The sequence below is a fragment of the Diadema antillarum genome, unplaced genomic scaffold (genome assembly GCF_040938485.1).
Source record: "Diadema antillarum isolate AM-2024a unplaced genomic scaffold, OU_Dant_1.0 seq00000356_RagTag, whole genome shotgun sequence".
Classification (NCBI taxonomy): Eukaryota; Metazoa; Echinodermata; class Echinoidea; order Diadematoida; family Diadematidae; genus Diadema; species Diadema antillarum.
This window is the reverse complement of record NW_027271362.1, coordinates 988246-1014468: the sequence shown is the minus strand read 5'-3', so window position 1 is coordinate 1014468 and position 26223 is coordinate 988246. Positions and strand designations below refer to the sequence as shown.

Here is a 26223-nt window from a genome sequence, read left to right as displayed (position 1 = left end):
CATGATTATGATAGGACGTACTCTTTATTTGATTTAATATCAAGTCTTTTCTGTGTTTGTATCAAATCGAGTTATCAGACACAGTCTTTGTATGCAAATTATCTGTCACGTTACAGGAATGTGTGGATGAGACTTGATTACAAAAACTCTATTAACTCATTGAGGACGAGTCCCAAGTATACTCGGGCAGGTGTCTATGGGAAATGCGTGTTGTAGCAAATCAAACCGTCCTCAACGGGTTAAATATGGCTAGGATGATTTTTTTGTTTTGTTTTTAGGGTCGGGAGGTTTTGAAGATGGCGGAGCAGGAACGATATATCTTGAACAGCACATGTATGTGAAAAATGGCACTGAAAGGCAGATCACTCACCGCGTACTGAAAGTCAGCAATCGAGGGAACAATGAACCACTGGCAGACGACTGGACCCAGGGACCACGGCGCAATCTGCTCGATGGTCGCTATGATGACATCATGGAAGCTGGCGGTATAACGTGGCTCTATCATCCTAGCAACCAGTATGAGTTTGATGAGGTGAGAGGGAGGAAAGGTAACAGTGAGATTCACAAATAATGGTTTCAGATGAAGTTCACTCATGGGTAATACAGGGCTCCACACTAACTTTTATTTTTGGTGGCCCAAAGGCAAACATCCGACCTTTTTTGGTGGCCCAATCAGACCACAAAATTCTTCATTTCTGAAATTTTGGTGGCCCGACTTGTGTTTTTGGTGGCCCGACTTGTGTTTTTGGTGGCCCCAGGCCACTGGGCCACCGTTAGTCTCTAGCCCTGGGTAATATGATGTGACGAAGGATCACAACACATGATGTAGAAGGGGTAAAAGTTTATGATTTGATCGTAATGGATATTGATATTTCATGGTGGTTGAAATCTATACGACTCCTTTTTCACTGGCTACAAAGATTCTTGGTACAGTTCATGTTTTTCAGCTTTTGATATGGAGCTGCCCGGCCTACGTGTTTTACATCTATGTCCCTGCCTAGCTCACAGCACTCTACCAGACCAAATATATAATTGTAGAGTTGAAAGCTGTGACATCTAAGTTTTGACTTGAGATCCTTTATTTATCACAGGTCATTTTTTTTTTTCAAGATGGTGTCGCCCAAAGACAAGATGCCATGAATAAATCAACAAAATTAAGCCAATGAGAAAAGGAACAGTATTTAAGATTGTGCCAAAGGTAGAAATCAAATGAATATTGTAAAGAAAGAAAAGCATAAACATAACAAATACTGCATCTAGGTATTCTGTGTTGTCATAACAATAAGTGGTGTTTTTGTATTGCAAGAAGTATGATAATTGTCTTTAATTTATTTGTCTTTGAAAAGAAAAGTTTCCTTTGGAGGACAAAAGTCAAGAAAATTCCTTTTGCCTAGTAGGTATTCTGTCTGCAATGTTTGTCACTGAAGCAAGTCTCTTGTATGCTAGATATATTACTAAGTCCCCTACCCCAAAATCTTTCCATAGGTCCATCTCCATGGCAATGCTCACGTAGCGATTCTCAGCAACACCTCCCATGAGTCTGTATTGGTCAGCGGAGGAGAGTTGTACGGGGACAGATCGGCAGTTCTTCATATCGGGGTGAACCAGTCCGTAGACTTCGACTTTGTAGACGTCTACTTTGCAGCTAATGTCCTCCTATACAGGTTGGTATCAAAATGAGGAATAAGAAGAGCTTATGATTTATGTACTACAGACATGGATAGGATGGCATCTTTTGTCAGTGTATTGTACAGTTACTATATGTTGTGAATGCAGACAATATGCATAAATTTTTGCATGTACATGTGTGTTTACATATGACACCTTGCATCGCGAAACCAACAAAAATTTTCAGGCTCCAATTTTACATGAGGACTCAAAATAGGGGAGATGGTCAACGTGGTCAATGGTTAATACCGGTAAGTGGTTTGTTTTTTTTCTGAAAGAGCAATTCTTCTTCTACCTACTTATTAAGTTGGGGATCATAAAGTGATTGGTAAATTGTGAATTGTGAAAAGTATGATTATGCATGTTTTTCTGCCCCATTACATATCTTAAAAACCTCTGCACACTCTTCTCTTTTAACTCTGATAACTTTTGAAAGGATACTGCTTCTTCTTCTAAAGTTGGTAGTAGTCATGAAAATGTAGCCTGAACTTAATCATGTCTGTCTCTCTCTCTTCCCCTCCTTGCAAATTATTTGTGTTCAACAGGCCTTTAGAACGAATCTATTTCTGCTCTATTAATTTAGAAAGTGAAGGGAAAACTATTGAATCCTGTTGCAAGGAATTAACTGCATAGATATAGTGTTTCATGACTCAATTCAATTGAATACTGGTAAAAGAAAGAAAAGAAAATGAGATGTTTTCTGAATCATTATTCCTGTATTTTATTAAAGCTGGCATTCATAGATTTGTGCAGTTAAACAACCACTTCCACTTTTTTCATTTTCTTTTTCTTGAGAAGCATGGATAACTTGTAAACATCATAATTAACAGGTATGGAGAATTGACGGTTCCCCCACGACTCAGTCTGCGAGAGGTCTGGATGGACATAAAGGGACGGTTTAACGGAGTCGACGAATTTACTGTGGACAGCCAAGGACAGCTGACCCTGTGGTCAGTGGGTCACTCAGATGGTCAGCGGGAGGGGGTGTACGATGCAGTCAATGTGACTGTGAGAGCAGGAGGAGAAATGAAGGTAGAGTGTCCAATGCATTCCTACAGGTAGTCCCTGTCAAGTACAAATAAGGATATTGCCAAATCCTTGAGGTCGGGGTTGGATATAATCACATGTATCAGTGAACTTCTGTGTTAGTGAATAAAATCATCATTTAACTTCTCTGAATATAAGTGAATAAACTTTATCAATAAACTTGTCTGAATATAAGTGAATGGCCACCTATTCAAGGTAACATGTTCTGATCGTAAGAGAAGACGGAGTTATCTTAGCTTAATTGCTCCTCTTATTAAATGAAATGAAGGAAAATGATTGCCTGTCTTGCTGTCAGATCCAGCACCAGATGGAATGACTTGAATGCTGAACATTTATTCATAATTTTTTTTAAAGCAAATTGTAACTAAAGACTGGTCTTTTGGACATGGTGAATGGGATTGCACAATGGTCAATAGGGTACAAATTCAGTGCTACAAATGGGGTCACAAGGACTTGAGGCATCATCAAGAATATATGCCCCAAAGATTTTTTTTTCCATACTGTAATAATATTTTGTATGTGATTCCATACAGAACATGCATAAATGAATCAAGATGACAACATCAAGTGTCAAAGCTGTCATGTGATGTTTTAACATCATCACACAGATAACATGATGTTATACTTGAAGCAATCTTGCCGGATGTTTTCAGTTAATGTGTCAACTACATCAGAGGCGGCTGTAGAAAGCAATAGTATGATTTGATGTCATTCTCCTCAGTATATGATTTTTAACCCATTGAGGATGAGCTGATCTTATTATAGCACACGCTTTCCATGGAACCTGCCTTTAGTATACCCTGGGCTAGTCTTCACTGGGTTCAGTTCACTGATCTGATGTATTTCATATACCTGTTAGAATTAAATCTTGCCACACTCCCCAAGTAGGAAGTTCTCTTGTTATGCTTTTCTGTCCTTTTTTTCTTGCCTATATCAATACCTGATACAATGAACACCATTCCCACCAGCTCTTGGCAGTGGAAGAAGATGACGACATCACTTTCCAGACCGGACTACTCACGATACACGCCGGGGGTGTGGTTGAGACCAATAGATTGATCCTCAACGCCCAGTTTGTGACCATCGATGCTTCCGGTATCTAATTCATCATACATTCCTTTAAATAGAAATTTCTGTGAACCATTTTTAATACACATTGAAATCAATAGGTGCAGTGGCTTGTATTGGACTAGTAGCGTGCAGATTTTGTGGATTTTCCGACCTGGGAATCCATAATGCGTAGTTGAAAAACACTGCTCATGTGATTGTAGTGAGACTTTTTCTATAAGAGCACAGGACAAAGATGTTTTGTTACAAGAGATTTTGTTGTGAGAATCTCAAGGTTAAATTGTGTATTTGAACTGTATAGTCTGCCAAGTATTATCAGTTATGCTTTGAGATGTTGAACATGAGAGGATTAAGAATGTATTGTAGAATACACCTGTTGTTCTTTGACCTGAAAGTGTAGCTGTAACAATCAAATATGAAATGAAAAATTATGTAGATGTATTGTAGTCTAGAAAGTGATAGGAAGTTACCAATGTAAGTTTTTACTCAATGTACACTTATGCAGATGTTGAACTTCTCAGGAGAAATAAAAAAATCAGTGTACTTTACTCTAAGATTCTTGATGAAGTCAAGTTACATTGTATATGGGAGTTATGTCTTGAGCCGACGGTCATGTTTGCTTTGCCCTTCTCTCAGGAACCTTCCATGCAGACTCTCGGGGCTATCCAACAGGGAATGGTCCTGGAGCGGGACTGTCAGCCTCTGCCTACCCTGGACTCCGGGGAGCCTCGGGGGCAGGGCACGGTGGACGGGGTGGCCGGTCCCACCATGGCATCTATTCATCAGTGGCCTATGGCTCCACCCACTGGCCTAGAGAGATGGGTAGTGGGGGCGGAGTTGGAGGAACTGGTGGTCGTGGGGGAGGTGAGACCATGCCCCTTTAGACTTCTTGCATGCGGATTGTGCCGTTTTGGGCTGTGTCATGAAATTTCAGTTGTTTAACCAGTAAGAGCTGTTTGTATGTTGTAATGTAATGTGTAAATTGGTCCCATTACAGTACTAGAAGTTTTGCACCTTCAAAACTGTCACATTCATTAAAATGTTTTACCATGGCCTGTTCCAAGTCTTTTACAACAAGTTGTGAGATCAACACAGAAACCTTCAATATTGAAATTCAGTGTTTAAAGAGAAAAGATAGCTAATAAAGTCATTAGCTCTTCACTGATTATGAGTAGAATTATGCACTTTTCAGTCTGAAGATTGTTCAAACATGCATTTTTTACATTAAATATGTTTCCACATCATTTCATATGACAAAATATATCATTTTTCGTACATATTCTGCTCAATTGTGTAATATCTGTGACTGGTTGAGTTGCGTGGAAAATACATTTTGTATCTTATTTCTATCTAATGTTTACGGGTCTGGGAAAATGTTTTTTACCGATGTCTGCACCCAGCACTGATAGTATCCCTTGTATCCGTACTAATTATAATTATTGTTATTTTCAAATATACGTACAAATAATCTCACTCTACTTGTCAATTGTTAACTCCCTGTCACCAAGGCACTATGATGCTTCATGTAAATGATACACTAAGGGTCGAAGGTCGTCTCCATGCCAATGGAGAGGATGGCCAGGCAGGAAGTGGAGGAGGCGCTGGCGGCAGTCTTCTCTTAGATGTCTTCCACCTAGATGGGTCTGGGAGCATCGAGGCCAGGGGTGGAGATGGTAAGATCACTGTGTCAGTGAGAACACGATCTCTTCTTCAGCATAGTGTTGTGTGACCCCTATTTCATTTTGTATATATCTGATTGAGTAGAGCTCAAACAGTTTTTAAAGAATGTTATTCTAATCAAGACTAAAGTATATAATGTTATAACAGCTAAGATGTGTGGTGCTTTACCTCTCTTGAATTCAAAGAGAATAAAAATAGACTTAAAGGGATGGTATAGTTTTGGTTGAAATGGAGCTTCAAATTTCCAACGTTTTTTGATTGATTTTTCAAGATAATGAGAAACCTCTGATGAAATATGGAAGAGGATGTAGTGGTAAGAGGAATTCAAAGTTTATTTGATGAAAATTGGTTTTGAAATGGCTGAGATATCCCCAAAAAGCAATCCTAATAAAAGGTAGGACCCACCTTTTATTTAAAGATCGCATTGTTTTACTTTGTTTTTGGATACCTCGGGCATTTCAAAACCGATTTTCATTAAATAAACTTTGAATTCCTCTTAGAATTGTATATGCTCATTAACATACAGAAGCTTGCCCAAAGTTAAAAGCTAAATCCTCACGTCAACCAGTACAAACTATACCATCGAATAATATTCCTGATAGGTGACTCTGACAGAAGTGGTGGTGGCTCAGGAGGACGTGCAGCTATCTACTACCAACACACCAGCTTCTCGGGGAGTTACATCCTTTGGGGAGGGGATGGCGCAGAGCAGAATGCCGCTGCAGGAACGCTGTACCTTCAGCAGAACTCCAGCGAGGGAATGCCAGTCTACCGCCACCTAGTGGCAGACAATGGACAGGGAGACGCACAATCTTCTTCCATAGTGGAAGAAGAATCCCTGAGCATGGCTGGACCAAGCTCAGGTAGTGGGAGGAGCTACTCCACATACAGTGGAGCACAAGTAACTACCACGGCTACACCATGGTGTAGCATCTTTAACGGCTACTGTCGTAGATACGAATCTCTCAGCAACATTTTCAACTCGGTGTCGGCCGCTTACATCGCTCCAGCCAGCTCTGCTGTAACTATCACTGTCTCCCTCCCTTTTGCTGTCTTCGTTCGTGCCCTGAAAGTTACACCAGTGTGTTCAGGGTAAGTCTGAAAATTCATTTTCGTAAAATACCCAGGGACTTCTGTACTTACCAAAGACGTATGGATTGTGTGTGGTCTTTTCAGAGTACCTGCTAAGTATAGCACGCCAAAAGGCACATGGATATAAAGATGTTTGCATTGTTCTACTATCTAATGGGGGGGGGGGGGGCATGCAGGAGGACTTAGCTTGCATTGATTGCTTCAGGAGAAATTTGCTTTCACAGTAAATTGTAAAAGGCAGAAGAAATGTTGCTCTTTATCTTTTTAATTGAGTACGCTCATGTACAAACTTAAATTCCACAAAGTATTAAAAAGGAAGACATCCTGTTAAAATGTTAAACTAGCAATGTGTGTAAACATGGGATGTATACAGAGCGCTACTGGTAGACACAATATACTGAGGAAAATCAAACAAAATTGAAACAAACCACACATTGCCAGGTCTCTTTGGCATGGATGATACCCTAACCCTAACCAGGCCGGGCTTTTTTGGGTGTTCTGTGGCCGGGGAGGGGTTGATTCATCCCCCCCCCCCCCCCCCGAGATCTCGGCCGTTGATTGGGCAATCGCCATGAAATTCGGCACGTACATTACCTGTGGCGTAATCTACCAAGCTATACAAAAAGAAATGAAATTTTTTGTCATATTAATCAATTATGCTAATATATGCATAAAATCATACATTTTGCTCTAAATCAGAAATTAAAGCTCTTAGAATCCTAATTTTTGGTGGAAGCATTCTTTGTAGCATTCCTAACAATATACTTGAAAAAAAAATTGGTATCAAAATCAATTTCTTATGTTTTTTATTGTTTTATGAATTTCTTATGTATTTCTCTGTTTTTTCGACCTTTTGTTTTATCATTTTTATTCCGCGAAATTTATGACAGAACCTATTTTAAGCATAATTATGCTAAAATTAATTAGTCTCAGCCTATGAAAGTGAAACTAATCATATCTTTATGAATAAGAAGAGAAAACTCAATTTGCATAGACTTTATACACAAAATCACGTTTTTGAGCCATTTTTGGTCTGACAGGCATGTATAAAACATTATGCAGCGTCGTAACGGTATGCGCGATTTTCGCGAAAATGGTGTCAAAAGATGTGCGAGACTTGAAAGTAAAAAGTCAGTGAACGGCGCAGTCAAAAAAGCGAAAAATGTTGAGGGGGGGTTGATTCAACCTCCCTCCCCCAGCCTTTTTAGGGTTAATAACTAAACTACATCTTGCCGACTTGGCTGCATTCAATTTCTTTTGGAACATACATTTATTTTCGTCATGCTTTTTCCTTGTTATCCACTGCTTTCGTCGTAATACAAGTTCAATATTTACATTATTAAAATACATAAATGCAATAAACACTAATGGTTGATTACAAATGGAGACATTACAATGAAGGTATAGTTTTGTGATGTAATAATGTAATTATGCTTCATTCTTGATATCTGTTACCTGATGGAAGGAATGGCATGGGAACACAGTTCAACATCAGATACAGCTTTGGCTCACAATCAGTCGAGGTTACCGAGGGTTTCGTCCAGACAGTTGGCTGTGTGGGTTCACCCCATGCCACGTACAACATCAACGGATATGTGGAACAGGTGAGTATTCAACATTCAACCACTCATAGAAACACAAAATAAAAGAAGCAAGGCAAGGAAGGATGAACAGCAGGGAATAATGGGAAAAAAAAGGAAAGAAGTATGAAGTGAACCTTCAGAGTTGAAAGCCTTGGCAATATTCAAAGTCAAATGAGAACATGAAGAACGTGAACAAAAAAGAAATTATTCAAAACATGCCTGTTTATGATAGTGTTGTCTTATACCAAGTGACTCATGATATGAAGTATATGCAGGGTTTGACATTAGTCGTGGCCTGGGGCCACTAAAAATTGGTATCGGACCACCAAATTTATCTTCTTGTGACCCAATTGGGCAACTAAGATTCAAAATGAATTGTTACCTTTGCTTTTTATTTCTGGCCACTACATATCTTTTTCAGGCCACCAAATTTCAGACTTAACAGAATTAATTGCTTGAATGGGCTACCAGAGAGAAATATTAGTGTCATGCCTGGTATTGTTTGCGAAACAGAAACTAGAATCATTGCACTTCACATAAACATAATCTAACTTTGAAACAGACTCATCTCCTTTTCATCATAATTCTTCTATTTTCTCTTTACTGTATTGGTCATTCTTCCTCTCAGCTCTTATGTTCTCCTGTTACTGTTCCATGAGGTTATTTTCTGGCTTTTGGTCGTCACAGATTGAGATGAGTTTGCTGCCCTCTGGGGGCTATGTAGGGATGCGATACCTGGAGATTGTTGCCCGGGAAGAGCCTGAATCGTCCAATCAGATGCCGTTTGCCACCCTGCCCGAAACTCTCGTTGTGACTGGAGATGAAAGGGAGTCTGTCTTCGAGTATGAAAAAGTGAGTTGCACTCATGGGCATGGTTGAAATTTATAAGTGCACTTTGAAAATAACGGGGTATCAGAATCAACAGGTTATTTGTAAAGTAATGATTATCTAATTGGTGTGTTTGCAGCTCCTCCCCAAACTTGGTTATTTGCAATTTTAGAAAGCCCTAATAAACTGAAATTTTGCATGATAATAATGAATCTTAAATGCATGTGTGATAGTACAGGACTGCTCTACAAAGGTACCGGTAGTGCCAGGATTGGAGATGATACCATCTTAAAAACTCTAATTATGTCGTCGCAATAATGATGGTAGTGATGATTATACTGATGATATAAATGATGATAATAACAATGGTAATGGTGATAAAAGTAATAATAATAATGATTTTAATTACTATGGTAATGATTATAATAACAATATTTGTTATTATTGTTACTACTACTACAGTGTATTCTTTTTATCTTACTGTAATTATTCTATTTTCTATCATCTCATGTACCTTTTAAAGCATTCCCCTTAGCCACCCCCACTCCCTCCCCCCAATAAAAATACAAACTTATATTTTCCAACTCATTATCATTATAAAAGGTGACAGTAAATGGCCAGGCAAAGCTGAGGTTTACATCAAACTCAACACAAGTGACCATACAGGAATCATTGACGGGAGACCACACCGGTCAGTTCAGTGTCTGTAGCGGTCAGACTCTGGACATCCTTGCCTCCCGCATGTTTCTCGCTGTGTCTCTGCTGGCCAACCCAAACAGCGCCATCACTTTGTCCAAAGTGCTGGAGTGTCGTCGTGTCGGGATGAAACTCTATGGTTAGCTTTGAACATTTTATATATTAGTTTACACAGTACATATGATTCATGTGAACATTTCTTTTTTTATAGTTTCTGTATTTATTTTCTTGCTAGCTTGAGGGTTTGTGGCTTTTTATACAGTTTTAAAACTTCAGTTTATGTGCCATGTGTGTAGTCATAGTATCCATTTAAGATGTAATAATCTCTGTACACAGTATATATGAGCTTGTTTGAGGTTCAAATAAAGTCCATTATTATGTGGAAAAAAAAATAAACTCCACTTTTGTGTAGGTTTATTTGAACCAGACATAGGTCTAGTTGGTTCCAAGTGAACATTGCCCAAATTTGTATTGTTGTTTAATTACTCCCCGCTGGATAGGTCTTCCAACTGTGTTGTTTCTCTCCATGAAAGATATTGCCAAATGCAAACAGATTTCTAGGTATTTGTGTGGTCATTCCTCGGCCCATTCCATGACAATCCCTCAATGGTTCTTTGTACTTCAGGTGAACTTCATGATATGGACAGGATGACCATTGGTTCCCAGTGTAGCGTGAGTCTAGAGAACCCTGGCCATACTCATACAGCCATTGACCGACTGGACATTAAGACACGAGGTTCCCTGGACATCAATGATGAGAGCCAAGGGTTGACCGCCATAAATGGGTCGACGCTTGACGTCAGAAGTGGCGGATTGGTCAGTTCCAAATATTCTTCTTTTTATTTTGCATTGTTCTGACTAGTTGAAGATTAATTATTTTCTCTTACTTCCCCAAACAATGATATCATCAGAGTAAGTACTCAGAATGATTGTGTATGTTTATCACAGAACCAACAAAAAGTCACATGCCCTGATTTTTCGTGAGAACTCAAAATAAGAGAAACTGAATGACCCAGCCTTGAGTTTTTCTACTTTTTTTTCTCAGTAAACACCAGTCCAGAAAGTGTACTTTTTTTCAATCTGTTAGATGGGTGAAAGTCCATTTGTATTGAGTTGTACATCCTTTAAATGCTTAGAATCTGCTCTTTTAGAAGATACCCTTTACTAAAAATCCATATGTGGTGATGTGCATCGATCCTGAATATTTTTTGGTGATTTGTATATACATGATGTATATTCTCTAGTGAACATTACTGACAGAGTAATTGCAAGAAGTGAATGTGAATGAACTACAGTAGTAATCATTTTTGATTTGCTTCCAAGTTAAAATAGAAGAAGATATCACAGATGTGCATGTATTTGTAGTGACAGTTGTCTTTTTGCATTATCGAAATCACGTCTTCTCCCTTTAAATGCCAGGGAAATTCAATAATTTGTTTCCTGTGTACTGACAATGCTGCAGGTACGGTGTGGAGATCTGAAGCTACACTTTGACAGAGTTAGCGTCGAGCCATCTGCAACTATTCAGGCTGGTTTTTCACCCGAATATAGACACAAAAGTGAAGGAGGTACTTACTAATGAGCCTTTTTATACAACAGAGACTTTTTTCTCATTATTTTGATCTAAATGGCATTCCATTTGTATTGTTCTTTGGTTAGCCACATAAATCATTAAATTTTTACACCTCCGCTACCAAGTGTCACTGGAGGCATAATTGTTTCAAGTTTTCCATCCATTTGCCTTTTGATCATTGGATGCACATGCTCAAGGTCAAAGGTCAAAGTCAAATACTTAAAATTCCACTCTTTCCCCCATGTCTTTGCAATGCTTGAAGGTATTTTTATGAAACGTAGCATATACATGTACAAGTATTACCAGATGAAGAATCTCTAGGGAAAATTTTGAGCTATTGGGGCAAAGTTCAAAGGTCAAGGGTCAAGTGAAAATGCTAAAATAACATTTTTTCTCCATATTTTTAAAATGGCTGAAGATATCTTCATGAAACTTTGTATGTATGCATGTATTGCCTGACAGTGATTCACTTTAGAATGTTTCAGTCATTGGTGTCAAAGGTCAAGGGTCAAAGGTTAGGTATACACCCAGAAATTTGCTATCTGATGCTGAAATTACACAGCATTTTCCAATACATGGAGAATTACCCAGTGCATACACTAAACTACATATAATATTACACAGTGATTCTTCAACCCGTTTAGGACGAGTCCAGAGTATTCTCAGGCAAGTGTCTATGGGAAATGCATGCTGTAGCAAAATCAGCCTGTCTTCAACGGTCAAGAAAAGAATCTACAACGTAATAGAGTAATTCAATATGGTGGTGGCATATCTGTTGCTATAGCTACATTTCTAATTTTAAATATATGTATTTTTCCTGACAAGGGGGTTAACATGCAGTCATTTCAAAGTCATACAATGAAATTGTTGTCATTATTGATTTGTCAATAGTTTCATATCTAAGGTAGATGTGTTTGGTCATCTGAAAAATCTGAAAAAAAGAAACAGAGTTGGTATGATCTGGTAAACATGAACACATTTATAAACACCTTTTTTGCAAGATACCTAAATGATCATTTTAAAATAAGCTATCAAGAACAGTGTACTACCAATGTAACCAGCCATACTGAGCAACCATGTCAGATGACAAAAAGGCCGCACAACATTTGATAAGGAAATATACATGGACAGTGTACATCTGTGTTGTTTGTGTTGTGTGATCAGTGTTTAAACTCCTCAAAGCCTATTAATGTGAAGTGTTATTGCTTTAGAATATTTCCCCTGCTTTCATTTTAAAGCCCTGTATTTACACACACACCCTGTACATACATACATACATTGTACGTCCGCCTATGGATTTGTGCTTTTATGTGATATCTATTCCTATACAGTATGTTTTGTATTTTGTCACATGTTGATGTGTTATGTACTTTACATTTGTAAGTTGGCCCTCATTCTTGCGACACTGCTTTACACCAGTTTTAGAGCTCTTTGCTTGTACCCCCCCTTCACTCATGCTGTGGTATTTCACCCTTTCCCTGTCATTTTGCCTGTCCTTTATCTTTGAATTGTTCCTGATCTTGTTTGATGTTGCCTCCCTATTCATCTTTACCCTTCACAGGTTGCCCTGGATGATCCTTGGGATCATCACTGAGCCACCTCTTCCTTTTGTTTGCTCACTCCTTTGTTTAATTAATCCCCCTTCATCGGGTTTGACTCCCTGCCTACTTACCTCCATTGTTTTCTTTGCCCTGTGCCCTAGCCCCTCCTAGACAGTGCATGTTGATTGTTGTGTGTGGTCCACTTGTCTGCTAACCCTGCATGTTTGTTATTTTTCCTGTGATGACGATTCTGCTAGGATCGAAAGCTCAGGCCCCTTTTTTCTCCAAAGTGAAATTGTTGTTAATTTGGGAGCACTGTCTGTACTTTGCGCATTGTAATGATATAAGAATCGATAGCATATCCACCACCACCTACTCATTACTTTCTTTGTTACAGCAAATGGAAATGGTCTGTCCGGCAGCACTGGAAGCTCGGGAGCAGGGCATGGTAGCAATGGGGGTCAAGGGTCATCGCAGCCCATTGCTGGTGTTTCGTACGGTTCCTTCCTCACCCCAAGCACCTTTGGTTCGATGGGTGGTTCCTCCATCTTTCCTCATCGAGGCGGATCTCTGGGAGGTCGTCTGTACCTTGGAGTGTCTGACACCCTGCACGTAGATGGCACTATTAGTGCCGCAGGTAGGCAAAGCTCATTCTTTGCAAATTAGATTTAGAGGTAGCAAGAATTGCCTCCTCTGTCTCTTTTCCCTCTACGAATGCAATACAATACAATACAATACAATACAATACAATACAATACAATACAATACAATACACTACACTACACTACACTACACTACACTACACTACACTACACTACACTACACTACACTACACTACACTACACTACACTACACTACAATACAATACAATAATTACATTTGTATAGCACTCCTAAAAAACTATTAGCTATTTTACAGAGCTCAAAATCAATAATCTATAGCGCAACTTCTATATATACACATAGACTCTACATGTATATCTATTTGATTTCTCTTAGATTGTATACCCAAAACAATTGCAAATCTAAAACCGAAAACAGCTTATCATTATAACTCAAGCAATATTAATAACAGACCATAACAAAAACACATAGACTGTACCAAAGAGACAAAGGAACCAGGAACCCCCTACCCGCACCCGTACCTCTTAGAAATTCCTCTTAGAAATATGTGCTTTTTAACATTTCATGAAGTGGTTTCTGAGTGTGTGGCAAAAAGCTTAAAGCTCAAACTCTCACTTCAACCAATATATACCATCCCTGTAAAGGGTCACTCTGATGTGATAAATCAGATCAACTAAATACATGCATAACTAGGAAATGATAATGATACGAGGGTTCAGATTGTAAAATCGGAGATGACTTTGTACAGTTGCTCATAGTATTCAATACCCTCACAAAGTTGTGAACATTCACATTATAGCAATCTGTTGCCTCTTCAAAATGGGTATTCCCAATGCGTGTATCCTCGGCATACCAATTCCCTACAAGCAAAGTGTTAACCTGTTGAGGACGAGCTGATTTTGCTATAACACACATCTCCCACAGACACCTGCCCAAGTATCATGTGCACTAGTCTTCAACAGAGTAAATTGGTGTGTCTCATCTTCTTCCTACAGGTGGGGTGGGGGATTCCCCCCATGCAGGCGGAGGCAGTGCAGGCAGCATCTGGCTGGAGACGGAGACTCTGAATGGAGACGGGTTAATAGACGTGGAGGGCGGGGCAGGAGCGGATACCGGTGGAGGCGGAGGGGCAGGCGGAAGAGTGGCGGTCTACTACACCTACAATCACTACTCAGGTAAGCTCTTGAGTCACACAGTGAAGGTGTTGTGAGTTGTGAAAAGAAAATTGAGTCATTTCAGTCCTCAGCTTTGATACTGTAGCTTCACTATTAAAGGTTGTAATAAAATAATCTGTTGATGTTTCTGATTCAATGAGTTGTTAGGGAATAGGCCTACCCTCAAACTCGACAATCATGGAACTAAAATGCAGAGGGCCTTGAGGTGAGGGACATTGGTTGCTGTTTGAAATAGTTGCGTATTTTCAATGTACATTCTATGCCACCCACTTTACACCAAATCTTCATTAAATTTTCTCCATGCACATCATATGATAAAAACTTTGGCAAAAACATGTAGTCATTGCCATTCTCTGTTGTGTCCATAGGCTTCGTACAGGACAAATCAGTTTCCCATAGGTCAACCTGTTCTTATTTCTTTTTGCTCTCTTTTAACTGGATGCGTCTTAGGATCCTTTGTAGGAGCAGGAGGTGACTCCCAGTTTGAACCCGGTGGTCCCGGCACCATCTACCTCCACAAGCTCCAGCCGCTGAATGCGAGCACACTTCTTGATGCTACCCTACCGGAGGCGCAGATCACCCACGATTCCAACGTCACCGCGCCCCGCACCAATCGCACCTTGTATCTGAACAACCTCGGGAGACTGCCTCGCGCTTCCCACCGAAATCTGACGGAGTTTTACTCGGCTTACGAGAGGGCCACGACCGTCACGTGGCTAGAACCTGGTCACGTGGCTGACATTGCGCGATGCCTTTGCAATGAGTCCAGTGATTACGAAGCTGATTTTGTCATCGATGAGTTACACATCTATGGTGGAGCCGAACTGGCCTTCATTGACCCCGCTAGACCAAGCGAGGGCCTCCATATGAGGCTCGGGACGATTGCCGGAGACAGGTCGGGACGGATGCTGATCGGGTTCAATCAGACCATGTTCGTTGCGCAGCCGGACTTTCCCCTGAGCGTGGATGTGTACCGCGGAGGAGACATAACATTGAACGGGGAGCTCATTGTGAGTGGCGTGACATTCAACATTGAGGGCGTCCTTCCACTGGCTGAAAACATAACAATAAGAGATGGAGGTAAATCATGTTTCTGAAAAAAAAAGAAAAGTTTTTTCCTAAGAAGTTTGATGTTGTTGTTTTTTGTAGATTTTTTATAAAGCCTGTCGTGTTTGAAGGTGCAAGCAAATCGCTATTTCACTGTTTTTCTTTGTGAAGTAAATAAAACAGTCAACTTTGTAATCTGGATATCTGTTTATCACCATTATCTGATTTGCAATTTATTACTGGAGTAGAGACTATTCCTATATATCAGTTGATGAAATATTAGTTATTAGGACTGTTCACAATGCAGACTTTACAATAATTGAATGGAGCATGAAATTAAAGGTTGATATGAAAAAATGTCTGAACTCAGCTATTGTGCAATGCCTATATCAAAGTCTATTGTTGTACCCTTTTGGTACAATTGGTGCAGTTGGACTCAAAAACATCAACAGTTCCATGGCATTGCAGCAATACTCAATTATGGAAACAAAATATTAGAATGTGTTTAATATTGGCAGTCACCTATATCAATGTAATTCCTGCTAATATGTGCTAGGGGTACTCAACATGCATGAGATGGTAGGATTGGACGGTGAGGCCACGGAAGAAGTCGAGTTTAATGCCATTAGCATCAGGAACCATGGTACGCTCCTCTCTCACAACGGGGATCAGAGACGGACACTATCCGGAAAGTTTCTACAGGTGAGTTTCTGTACCTGTTTGAGGATTTAGCCAATTATTGGTGGTGTGTGGAGTGGGGAGGGGTGTACTGAATGCACCTTCCACTATTCTGTAAGCACAAAAATGAAAACATTGGCTTGAAATACACTGTGATAGGCCCAATGATACGGCATACTCAAAATTTGTTATTACTAGTTTCTCACATCAATGCATATTTTCATTTCATCTTAGGACCGTCTAACAAGTTGTATTTCAGCCACCCACACATGTAAGCTACTAGTAAATGCATTTAAATACGTAAATTGCACTTTGCCTGCATCCATTGTTTCTATGTCAGAAAATCCTCAGGCAAGCCCTCTGGTTATCAGGAAAAGTATTTTCTATTATAATTTTTGTAGCAGCGTAAATGTGTTTAATACCAAATTGGTCTATTGAACGTATGTGCCACTACAATTGTAGCTCTTTGGTATGAAAGGTATTGATAAATCTAAAATTATTTAAGTATTATGGCACCTTTTTGACTCCTTGCTGTCTTAACCCGTTGGGGACATGTCCTGAGTATACTCGGGCAAGTGTCTCTGGGAAATGCATGTTGTAGCAAAATCAAATCGTACTCAACGGGTTAAGAATGCCTTTGACCCTTGGTACAATATGAATCCAACAGGTGTATGGTGGTGGCGAGTTGAGGTCGAGAAACCTCCATCTGGAGGTCGAGAGAGCCATAGTGGATTCATACGGCAGCATCTCCGTCAATGGTGGTGGCTATGATGCTGGAGGTAAGGCTAGTGTTCTAGTGTGCTTGCTAGCAATGATAGTTATTACCTCTGCCAAGGGAGGAGGTTATGTTTTTGTTACCATTGGTTTGTTTGTTTGTTTGTTTGTTTGTCCCTGTGCAAAATAACTAAAAAATTAGTTAACGGATTTGGATGAAACTTACAGGAAAGGTTGAGAATGACACATGTAACAAACGATTAAATTTTGATAGTGATCCAAGAATTTTTGGGAAATTTATGAAGGATTTTTGATATTTTGACAGGTAGGGTCAATGAACTTGGGAGTTAAAGCTGCGCATTTTTGAGGTTTTCAAACGTGCACTAAAGTGCGTGCTCCAGTTTCTGCAGCTGGGCGAGGTGTGCCATGCAGCTGAGGGTTTATGACGTAACAAAGGCTTCTATATTGGGAAATTGGGCGATTTTTCAGTATGTTGTATACCCATGGGTGTGGAAATCACTTATCTCTCTATGGAAGAGCCCAAAGAGCTTTTCCCCAGTGATGGAGAGGAGAAAATTCTCTTTGGGAAAAGCAAGATCATCGATGGAAAGTGACCGCTCTCAGAGTGCTTTTCTAGTTATTATTATGAATAGACATGGAGGCACCTGATGGGATTTGAACTAGGGTTCTCCATTTTAATAGAAATCAAGATTTGTATCCCCTATACCCTAGTTCACCTACTTGGTTAATCAGCATAGTACATGAGAGCATAAAAGTTAAAAGAAAAAAAAACGACAACAATATGAAAACCCATGTTTGTCAATGACACTCATAGTGATATTCTGATCTTCTGTTGTCTAAGACTGTGTGTTACTATTCCTTATGGCAGTCTTGCCACACTCCCATGTACATCCTGCCATTTCCAACTTTTCCCCATACAATGTTAATGTCATTTTCAAAAGATGGCCACTCAAGAGTTACGTTACTGAGATTACTGTAAAATTTCTCTTCACTGTCTTGACTGGTAGAGGGACTGGGGAGAGCCTATGATTCAACTGGAGCATCCCATGGTGGTGAGGGGGGTGGTCAGCATTCCTCGGACATCGTCCCTCCAGCGTACGGCTCCTTCACCCTACCAGGGATGTTTGGTAGCGGAGGAAGGGAGGGTTCTGGGGCCTCCGGAGGGGGAATCCTGTCGGTTAGCGTCGGGGACGAACTGAGAGTCGAAGGTCGCATCTCTGCCGATGGTTCGGACTCACCTTCCGCAGAGGGAGGGGGAGCTAGTGGTGGAAGTATTCTGATTCAAGCAGAGACCATCCATGGCACTGGAGTTATCTCAGTGAGTATATAATATGTGATGAAACATCACAAAATCCTGATGAAGCTACGGAAGACTGACTTCCTTCTTCTATGTGGTAAATGAAGATTGTCCTTTCAAGTTTTCATGTGATTAATGATTTATCTGGCTTGATACAACCCAAACCTGCCATAAAAGGGAAAAGAAGACCATAGCGAAAAGTATATGGCTTGGGGAGGAGGTGCTACTGTTTCTCTCTCTCCCTTCCCTCTTTGTTCTCTGGCTTATGACTTGGAAGTGTAGAATCCATGTGGAAAATACTGCACTATCTAGTATACTACTGTATGAATAACTCACCCTGTACTCTTGTGTGCACAAGTATGCAGAAAAGACATTTATTACCTAACTGATCTCTCCAAAACATATGAAATAGTGCGTGAACTGTTTCATGTGCACACTGTATGTGTGTCAAACAAAAACACTCTGTATGTGTTTGATATATACGCTGTAATTTTGTTGTATACCACTAGGCCAATGGGGGCGCTGGTCAAGGTGGTGGCGGCGGAGGTCGTATGGCACTCTACTACCAGTATCTAAGTGAGGGAATCGCTCACCGGGTGGAGGGAGGTGCCTGTACTAGTAGTAGCGGGTCGACGTGCGAGCATGGCGCGTCGGGAACGGTCTATCTGAAGCAAGAGGGCGACGCAGAGAGGAGAGTCCTGAAGTCATATAACGACTTTCCAACGGCAAGCTCTCAGGTATGATGCCAATAACTGACTGCCGACGACACATTCTTGATGTTTATGTTACATTATTCTTCCACATTTACTAACCCTGCTATACCAGAAGGCAGACGATGTAGTAGCAACGAAGCCATGAAACACGTCCAGCGGTCCTTACAACTCTATGTACAGAGTTTAATTCCAACAGTTTATACCAAGCTCTATGCATTTTAATAATTTCGTCATGTGTTGTACACAGTTCTGTTGATCATTATTATATGAATTTTAATCATTGTTAATAATTGTATCTTTCATTCCAATGTTACCCTCATCACTTTACCGCTTCCACCAGAGTTATTGGCTTTACTTTAAGTTCTAGATATTCAAATTTGCTATGGTCACTACATTGTATCTGCGGTACAAACAGCCTCAGAAGAAAATCAGACCATCTGAGTGAGGTAAAACCTCAGACCATTCATAAGAATCGACGTTTGCTGGTTACATTCCAAGAGCAAGACAATATGTGACCCTGCATCACAAGACTAACAAAAAGTCTCATGCGCACTGACTTTGTGTGAGGATTGAAAATAGGTGAAATGAGTCAACCCAGGCAATCTTGAGTTTTTTATACATTCTGAAAGAGCAAGTCTTCTTCTACATTATGCTGAAGTTTGGGATTATAAAACAAATGGGAATTTGTGTTTTAGCAGTTTTTCTCAAACATTTTTTTTGTTGTAGAATAGTGTGATTAGGTGTGTCTTAGAGTCCCCTTTTAATTTCTTAAAAACCTTGTACACACTCTTCCTTTTTAACTCTAAAAACTTTAGAAAGGATGTTATTACTTTGAAAGTTTGCACTGATCATGGACAGAATGTGTTGATAAAGCATGCTCAGTTTCAGCTTAATCTGATAATCCCTTCATTGTTCCTGCTCTGATGGTCTACATCCTTTATTTTGTCACAATCATCTTTTCTCAGTTCACACTTTTCCAGAGTGTATGTTTTCTTTCCAATATTTAGTTAGGTTAGGAGAGGCCATTTGAATTGAGTTATACATCATTTTAAAGGACAAGTTCACCTTCATAAACATAAGGATTGAGAGAATGTAGCAATATTAGCAGAACACATCATTGAAAGTTTGAGGAAAATCAGACAATCCGTTCAAAAGTTATGAATTTTTGAAGTTTTTGTGCAGTACCCGCTGGATGAGAAGACTACTGCAGTGTATGAATAACTTAGATGTCACATGCGTACAACAATATAAGGAAAATATAAAGAGAATTTCACAAAATTCCATCTTTTTAAAAAAGTACACATTCCCCTGACTCGTTACCGACAAATGTTATGGGTAATATTATTCCCCCTGCCTTTAGAAAGAGGCAAGTCAAGTGCACTTTTATTATGCCAAAAAAGTGAAAATATGTTGAATTTTCTTTTACATTTTCTTTATACTGTTGTACGCATATGACTCACAAGCTGTAATAGTCTCCTCATCCCGCGGTTCCAACACAAAAATTTTAAAAATTCATAACTTTTGCAACGATTGTGCAATTTTCCTCAAACTTTCACTGATGTGTTCTACTAATATTGTTGCATTTTCTCAATCCTTATGTTTATGAAGGTGAACTTGTCCTTTAAAGCTTAGAGTCTGCTCTTTCAGAATCTGCCCTTAACTAAAAATCCATGTCTAGTGACTTATTGTTGGTTTTGTGGTGCAGGGTCACATATATTGTTTTTGAAAAAATCCAGTATGTGTATATGTCATCCTGTGATATCTTTCTAAACATCTTGGAAGGCAAAGTTGGTCTATTTTCTTTTTCCCATGCAAATACATGTAACAATAGAAGAGCAAATCAAATGGAATTATTGTTGAAGTTCAATGTCAACAAAATCAATGATAACCTAAGCACTGGCATCTTAGCAAATCATATGATGTCAGTAGGCTATGAAAATATTGGGTCCTGATGGGATAATAAATCCGATATCAAATTATCCTTGAATTTCCCTGGCCAGACGAGGAGGACAGTCATTCCCCTCCCACCAGGCTCCAACCCAGACCATGACCTTGACCTACTGGACATTGGTCAGTATGCCCATGTGGAGGTAGAGGCAGTGGACATTGGCGGGGAGCCCGAGCCAGATGCCTGGCAGAGGAGTCTACGTGTGTCGAATGTCGCGGGAGACTTCAGGGGCACGCTGCATGTGGGAGAAAATGACACTGTGTGGATTGGGGAGAATTCTACCTCAAGGATTCCTTTTAGTGTTGCTGTGTATCAGGTATGCACTCTGTTAACTGTGAGGTCTGCTCTTATTTCCTGTGGCACTTTCTTTTATCATTGTAAATCTATTCCACCTTACACAACACAAAATGATTCATTTATTTATTTACTACTTCAAGTACAGTTGCGATTTTGTATCGTTGAAGACCAGGGCGGTGATTTGACTCGGTCAGTACGAGCATGTGTGCCACCTTATCCAAATTCCCAGCTTCAATTCTCGCATCTACCGTAGTTGAGCATTGTTGTGCGTAATCATAACATGAACCAAAAATACTCTGTTCCGTTGGGACATAAAATGGAGGTCCCATATGTGAGAGAGTTTCAACTCATTAACGTAAAATATCCTGCTACATCCATTTGTTGTTAAGAGTGTTTATCATAAAGTGGTCTGCCTCACACTCAATTGGACCCCATGGAAGACCAGCTACTGCAGATGAATATGGACTATTGAGCCATAGTTTGAAATTGAAAATGAAGCAAACAAATCACATTTTCTACATTTTCTACATGTACATTGTATTTGATATCGCAAATAAAGAGAAGCATGTCTGTCACCTATAAGCATTTTAATATCTGTTTTCAACAGAATGGCACAGCTCATTTGCCACCAATTTCCCTCTTCCAAGAGGTAGATCTGACCTTGCTCGGGGGTAGCGTTGAGGGCGTGGCTACCCTGGAAATCGGCAAGAATGCCCTGCTGACCTTTGACCCCATGGCTTGTGTCAATGCCGAGGCGGCCAGCGAGATGTACCTCGACTCCTTGCTAGTGCTCGGGGGTGGAGCGTTAGAGTTCACGGGAAGTGTCTCGGCCAATCAGGAGCTCCACATGACCCTCGATGGGAAGCTGTTGGTGCGAGGGGGCGGAGTTATGCGAGCCAACAAGCTGTCTGTCACAGGTTTGTTGATACAGTCTGGTGTGAAAGGATCCTCAATACCGTGTGTTTGTCTCGTCTGCAAAGCAGAATCAACTCTGGTTACGTCAGCTTAATTATAAAAGGCACGCCACAAAGCCTCCCAGCCCCCCCCCCCCCCCCCCCCCCCCCCCCCCCCCCCCCCGATCTCAACAGTTGACCGTGCGATCGCAACAAAAATTAGCATGCACATTGCCTGTGATGTAAATCTATAAAACTGTAAAGTTGATTTTTCGAAAAATTATCATTTATGCTAAATTATGCTAATTTATGCATATTGATGCATGAATATCAGACTGTAAATCACGAAATAAATCTCGAAATCACGAAATAAACAGGCACATTTTTTTTAATATTCTTTGTAGTGTCCTCAGCAAAGGTAGATGTAAAAAATTGTGCCATCAGAAAAAATTCTTAAGTATTTTAATGTTTTTTAATTTCTTTTGTATTTTACTGTTTTTTCGACTTTTTGTTTTTCTTTGTTTTTTCACTGAAATTTGTCCACGTCATTGTTCCACAACGTGGAAGTGTGCTATTAATTGATTTTGATTAATAAAACCCCCAAATAATCATGCTTTTATGAACTTTGTCTTTAATTAATGACTGAAACATCCAAAAACAAAGTAAAACAAAGCAATCGTAATAAGGTGTGGGTCCCACACTTCATTAGAATCGCTCTTTTTTGGATATCTATGCCATTTCAAAACCAATTTTCATCAAATAAACGTTGAATTCTTCGTAGAATTACAAGCTCTTTCATATTTCATAAGAGGTTTCTCTTTATCTCACCCAAAAAATGTTAGAAACCTAAAATTAAGTCTCAACCAAAACTATACGAATCCTTTAAGCACCTTTGCATTGAAATTGTACAAAAAATCACATTTTTAGGCGATTTTTTTGTCTGACATACATGTACATATTTATGCATAACTTTGGTAGTTGTGAAACATAGTGATGATAGCTTTAACATAATTAACAACGTAAGACTGATCTAGGAGAAGTTTTGGTTCTTGGTATGACTCTATACATTGTACATGTAGACTTCATGTTTCAACTGTAAAAGTGTTGAAGTAACAGAGTATGAGGCAAAGAATTTTAATGAATTTTTGTTTAAATTCGAACAGCTGGAGACATTGAAATTGATCAGGATGCTACAGTGGACGTCAGTGGCAGGGGCTGGCCAGCAGGTTTGGGCCCTGGGCTAGGCATCTTTGGACTTCTTGGAGGATCCGGTGCCTCTCATGGGGGCCGAGGAGGCAGGGGTGCTGGTACCCGGGTCCAGTAGCCCCGCCTATGGAGATGTGACACGCCCCTTGGAATATGGTAGCGGGGGAAGTCTACTCAGTGGAACAGCTCAGGTGAGTCATGGATATGGTATGGTATTAATATGAAGAAATATTTACTTTTTTCTTCAAATTTTGCCTACAAAGATTTCACTAAAAGTCTAGAAGGTTTTCACTCTGTCAAATGTCCTCTATTTACTGGTGACACAACATTTTTGTTCCTGCAACAATAACTATTACTATTATTAATTAACTTAGGGTTAGAGTTGTGATAGCCAAGTTATAGGTTTAGTTTGATGTGAGGATTAGGATTAGGGTTAGGATTGTGTTTGTGGGTAGAATTTATGTTTGGCTTAATAGTGTACAGATATTTTGCGTGAGCAGTTGTCACAGGAGTAAATGTCACAGAACCATGGAGTATGTACTTACATCATGAATTATTGTGAACAATTGTCACAGGAGCAAATGTCACGGAACTATACGTACGTCATGAATTATATTGATATCTGCTTTATAGACATCTAGCTTGTTATTTTGATTTTAAAGGGATCGTACAGTTTTGGTTGAGACCTAATTTCAGGTTTCTAACATTTTTTTGGTGAGATAATGAGAAACTTCCTATGAAATATGAAAGAGCATGCCTGTAATTCTATGAGGAATTCAACGTTTATTTGATGAAAATTGGTTTTGAAATGGCTGAGATATCAAAAAAAGAGCGATTCTAATAAAGTGTGGGACCCACACTTTATTACGCTCACTTTGTTGTCCCCGCTGAACGAGTTCGAGCAGGGGACTATGAAACGGGCTCCGTACGTGTGTGTGTCCGTGTGTGCGTCCGTGCGTGCGTCCGTGCGTGCGTCCGTGCGTGCGTCCGTGCGTCCATGTGTGATCAAAATGTTCAATTTGCTACTTCTCTGTCATTTATGAGCCAATTTTGATTCTGTTTGCTTTATATGATAGCACTACGTGGGAGCTTTGAAACTTCTGCACAGAATTTCAGTTGTGACCTTTGACCTTGACCTTTGACCTATATTGTACATTTTGCTTCAAAATGCTACTCCTTCGCCATTTCTAACCCGATTTCGATTCCGTTTGCTTTATGTGATGGCACTAGGTGAGGGCTTCAAAACTCCACACAGAATTTTGACCTTTGACATCTTTGACCTTTGACCTTGATTTTTGACCAATATTGTACATTTTGCTACAAAATGCTACTCCTTCGCCATTTCTAACCCGATTTCACTTTCGTTTGCTTTATGTGATGGCACTAGGTGAGGGCTTCAAAACTCCTACACAGAATTTTGACCTTTGACTTCTTTGACCTTTGACTTTGACCTTTGACCTTGATTTTTTACCTGTATTGTACATTTTGCTACAAAATGCTACTCCTTCGCCATTTCTAACCCAATTTCGATTCCGTTTACTTTATGTGATGGCATTGGTGAGGGCTTCAAAACTTCTACACAGAATTTTGACCTTTGACTTCTTCGACCTTTGACCTTGATTTTTTACCTGTATTGTACATTTTGCTACAAGATGCTACTCCTTCGCCATTTCTAACCCGATTTCGATTCCGTTTGCTTTATGTGATGGCACTAGGTGAGGGCTTCAAAACTTCTACACAGAATTTTGACCTTTGACTTCTTTGACCTTTGACCTTGATTTTTGACCTATATTGTACATTTTGCTACTAAATGCTACTTCCGGCGGGGACATATATTACGCACCGCGTAATTTCTACTTTTCCTTGTTTCACTTTGTTTTTGGATGTTTCAGTCATTCCAAACCCGATTTTCATCAAATAAACTTTGAATTCCTCTTAAAATGGTATGCTCTGTACTATATCATAAGTGTTTTCTTGATATCTCACAAAAAGTTAAAAGCCCAATTCTCATCTCCACCAATACTGTACTATCCCTTTAAGGCGCGTGTCATTAAATTGTTGATATTTCCGCCTCAGCAGCTAATAACTATTGATAACTGATTTACAGACATCTAGTGGTGGTGGAGTTGTCAGTTTCCATGCAAGGCGTAATTTTCTACTGGATGGTGAGATTCATGCTAGTGGGAGGGACGCCAACCAGGTGCGGACGGGCGGAGGAAGCGGAGGCAGTGTTTGGCTTTCAGGGGCAACTGTCACAGGTATGCACTACAGTGTACATTTATATATGTACATTAACCCATCGAGGATGGACTGATTTTGCTACAACACGAATTTCCCATAGACACCTGCCCGAGTATACTCACGACTCGTCCTCAAAGGGATAATGTGTACATGATATCATATGTATACATAATTTGTAATATCATATATGTACCTTGGAAGTGGGCATAAGTTATACCAAATTTTTTGCCTCTCTGCACCAATAAGAATGATTAATTTCTGTGTGGTAGGCTCTGTGCAGCTGGAGTACAATGTACATGGACAATATTGAAAACTTCATCCGAGTTAAAGTCATCTATCTTACTTGCCCAAAATTTCTTTAGATTTTATTTTGAATGTGTTGATTGAAGAGATCTCTACTTCGTATCAAGATGGTGGACAGTTACCATATTCCATTACCACTCTGAGAAAAAGAGGATCAACCCAACTTTTTTGCTTCTTCAAACCATTAAATTGATGTCCTCCTGTTTGGCTGCTGGTGGAAGGGTCAAAGAAGTCAGATGACTAAAAATCATTTATATACCCTGTACAATTTTAGAGGTTTGTTTCATTTCT

At 39.7% G+C, this 26223-nt stretch overlaps 1 protein-coding gene across 1 annotated transcript; it reads left to right on the top strand.

Moving 5' to 3' along the window:
* The first annotated feature begins 472 nt into the window (after positions 1-472).
* Positions 473-25632, top strand: LOC139731074 (uncharacterized). Its single transcript, XM_071641954.1, has 23 exons — positions 473-532; positions 1486-1664; positions 2499-2700; positions 3684-3810; positions 4420-4647; positions 5292-5456; positions 6066-6555; positions 8021-8159; positions 8826-8990; positions 9570-9801; positions 10288-10478; positions 11125-11230; positions 13174-13413; positions 14395-14574; positions 15025-15654; positions 16178-16323; positions 16967-17078; positions 18042-18352; positions 18841-19068; positions 21045-21308; positions 21897-22206; positions 23346-23579; positions 25496-25632. Exons 1-22 carry the CDS (start codon positions 473-475, stop codon positions 23504-23506), a joined length of 4866 nt encoding a protein of 1621 aa, XP_071498055.1. The 3' UTR covers positions 23507-23579; positions 25496-25632.
* Positions 25633-26223: the final 591 nt, after the last annotated feature.

Coding starts and splice junctions, on each gene's coding strand:
- LOC139731074 (XM_071641954.1), top strand. CDS start 473: ATGGAAGCTGGCGGTATAACGTGGCTCTATCATCCTAGCAACCAGTAT. Junction 6,556..8,020: donor GTTACACCAGTGTGTTCAGG/GTAAGTCTGAAA, acceptor ACCTGATGGAAG/GAATGGCATGGGAACACAGT. Junction 16,324..16,966: donor TATCCGGAAAGTTTCTACAG/GTGAGTTTCTGT, acceptor TGAATCCAACAG/GTGTATGGTGGTGGCGAGTT.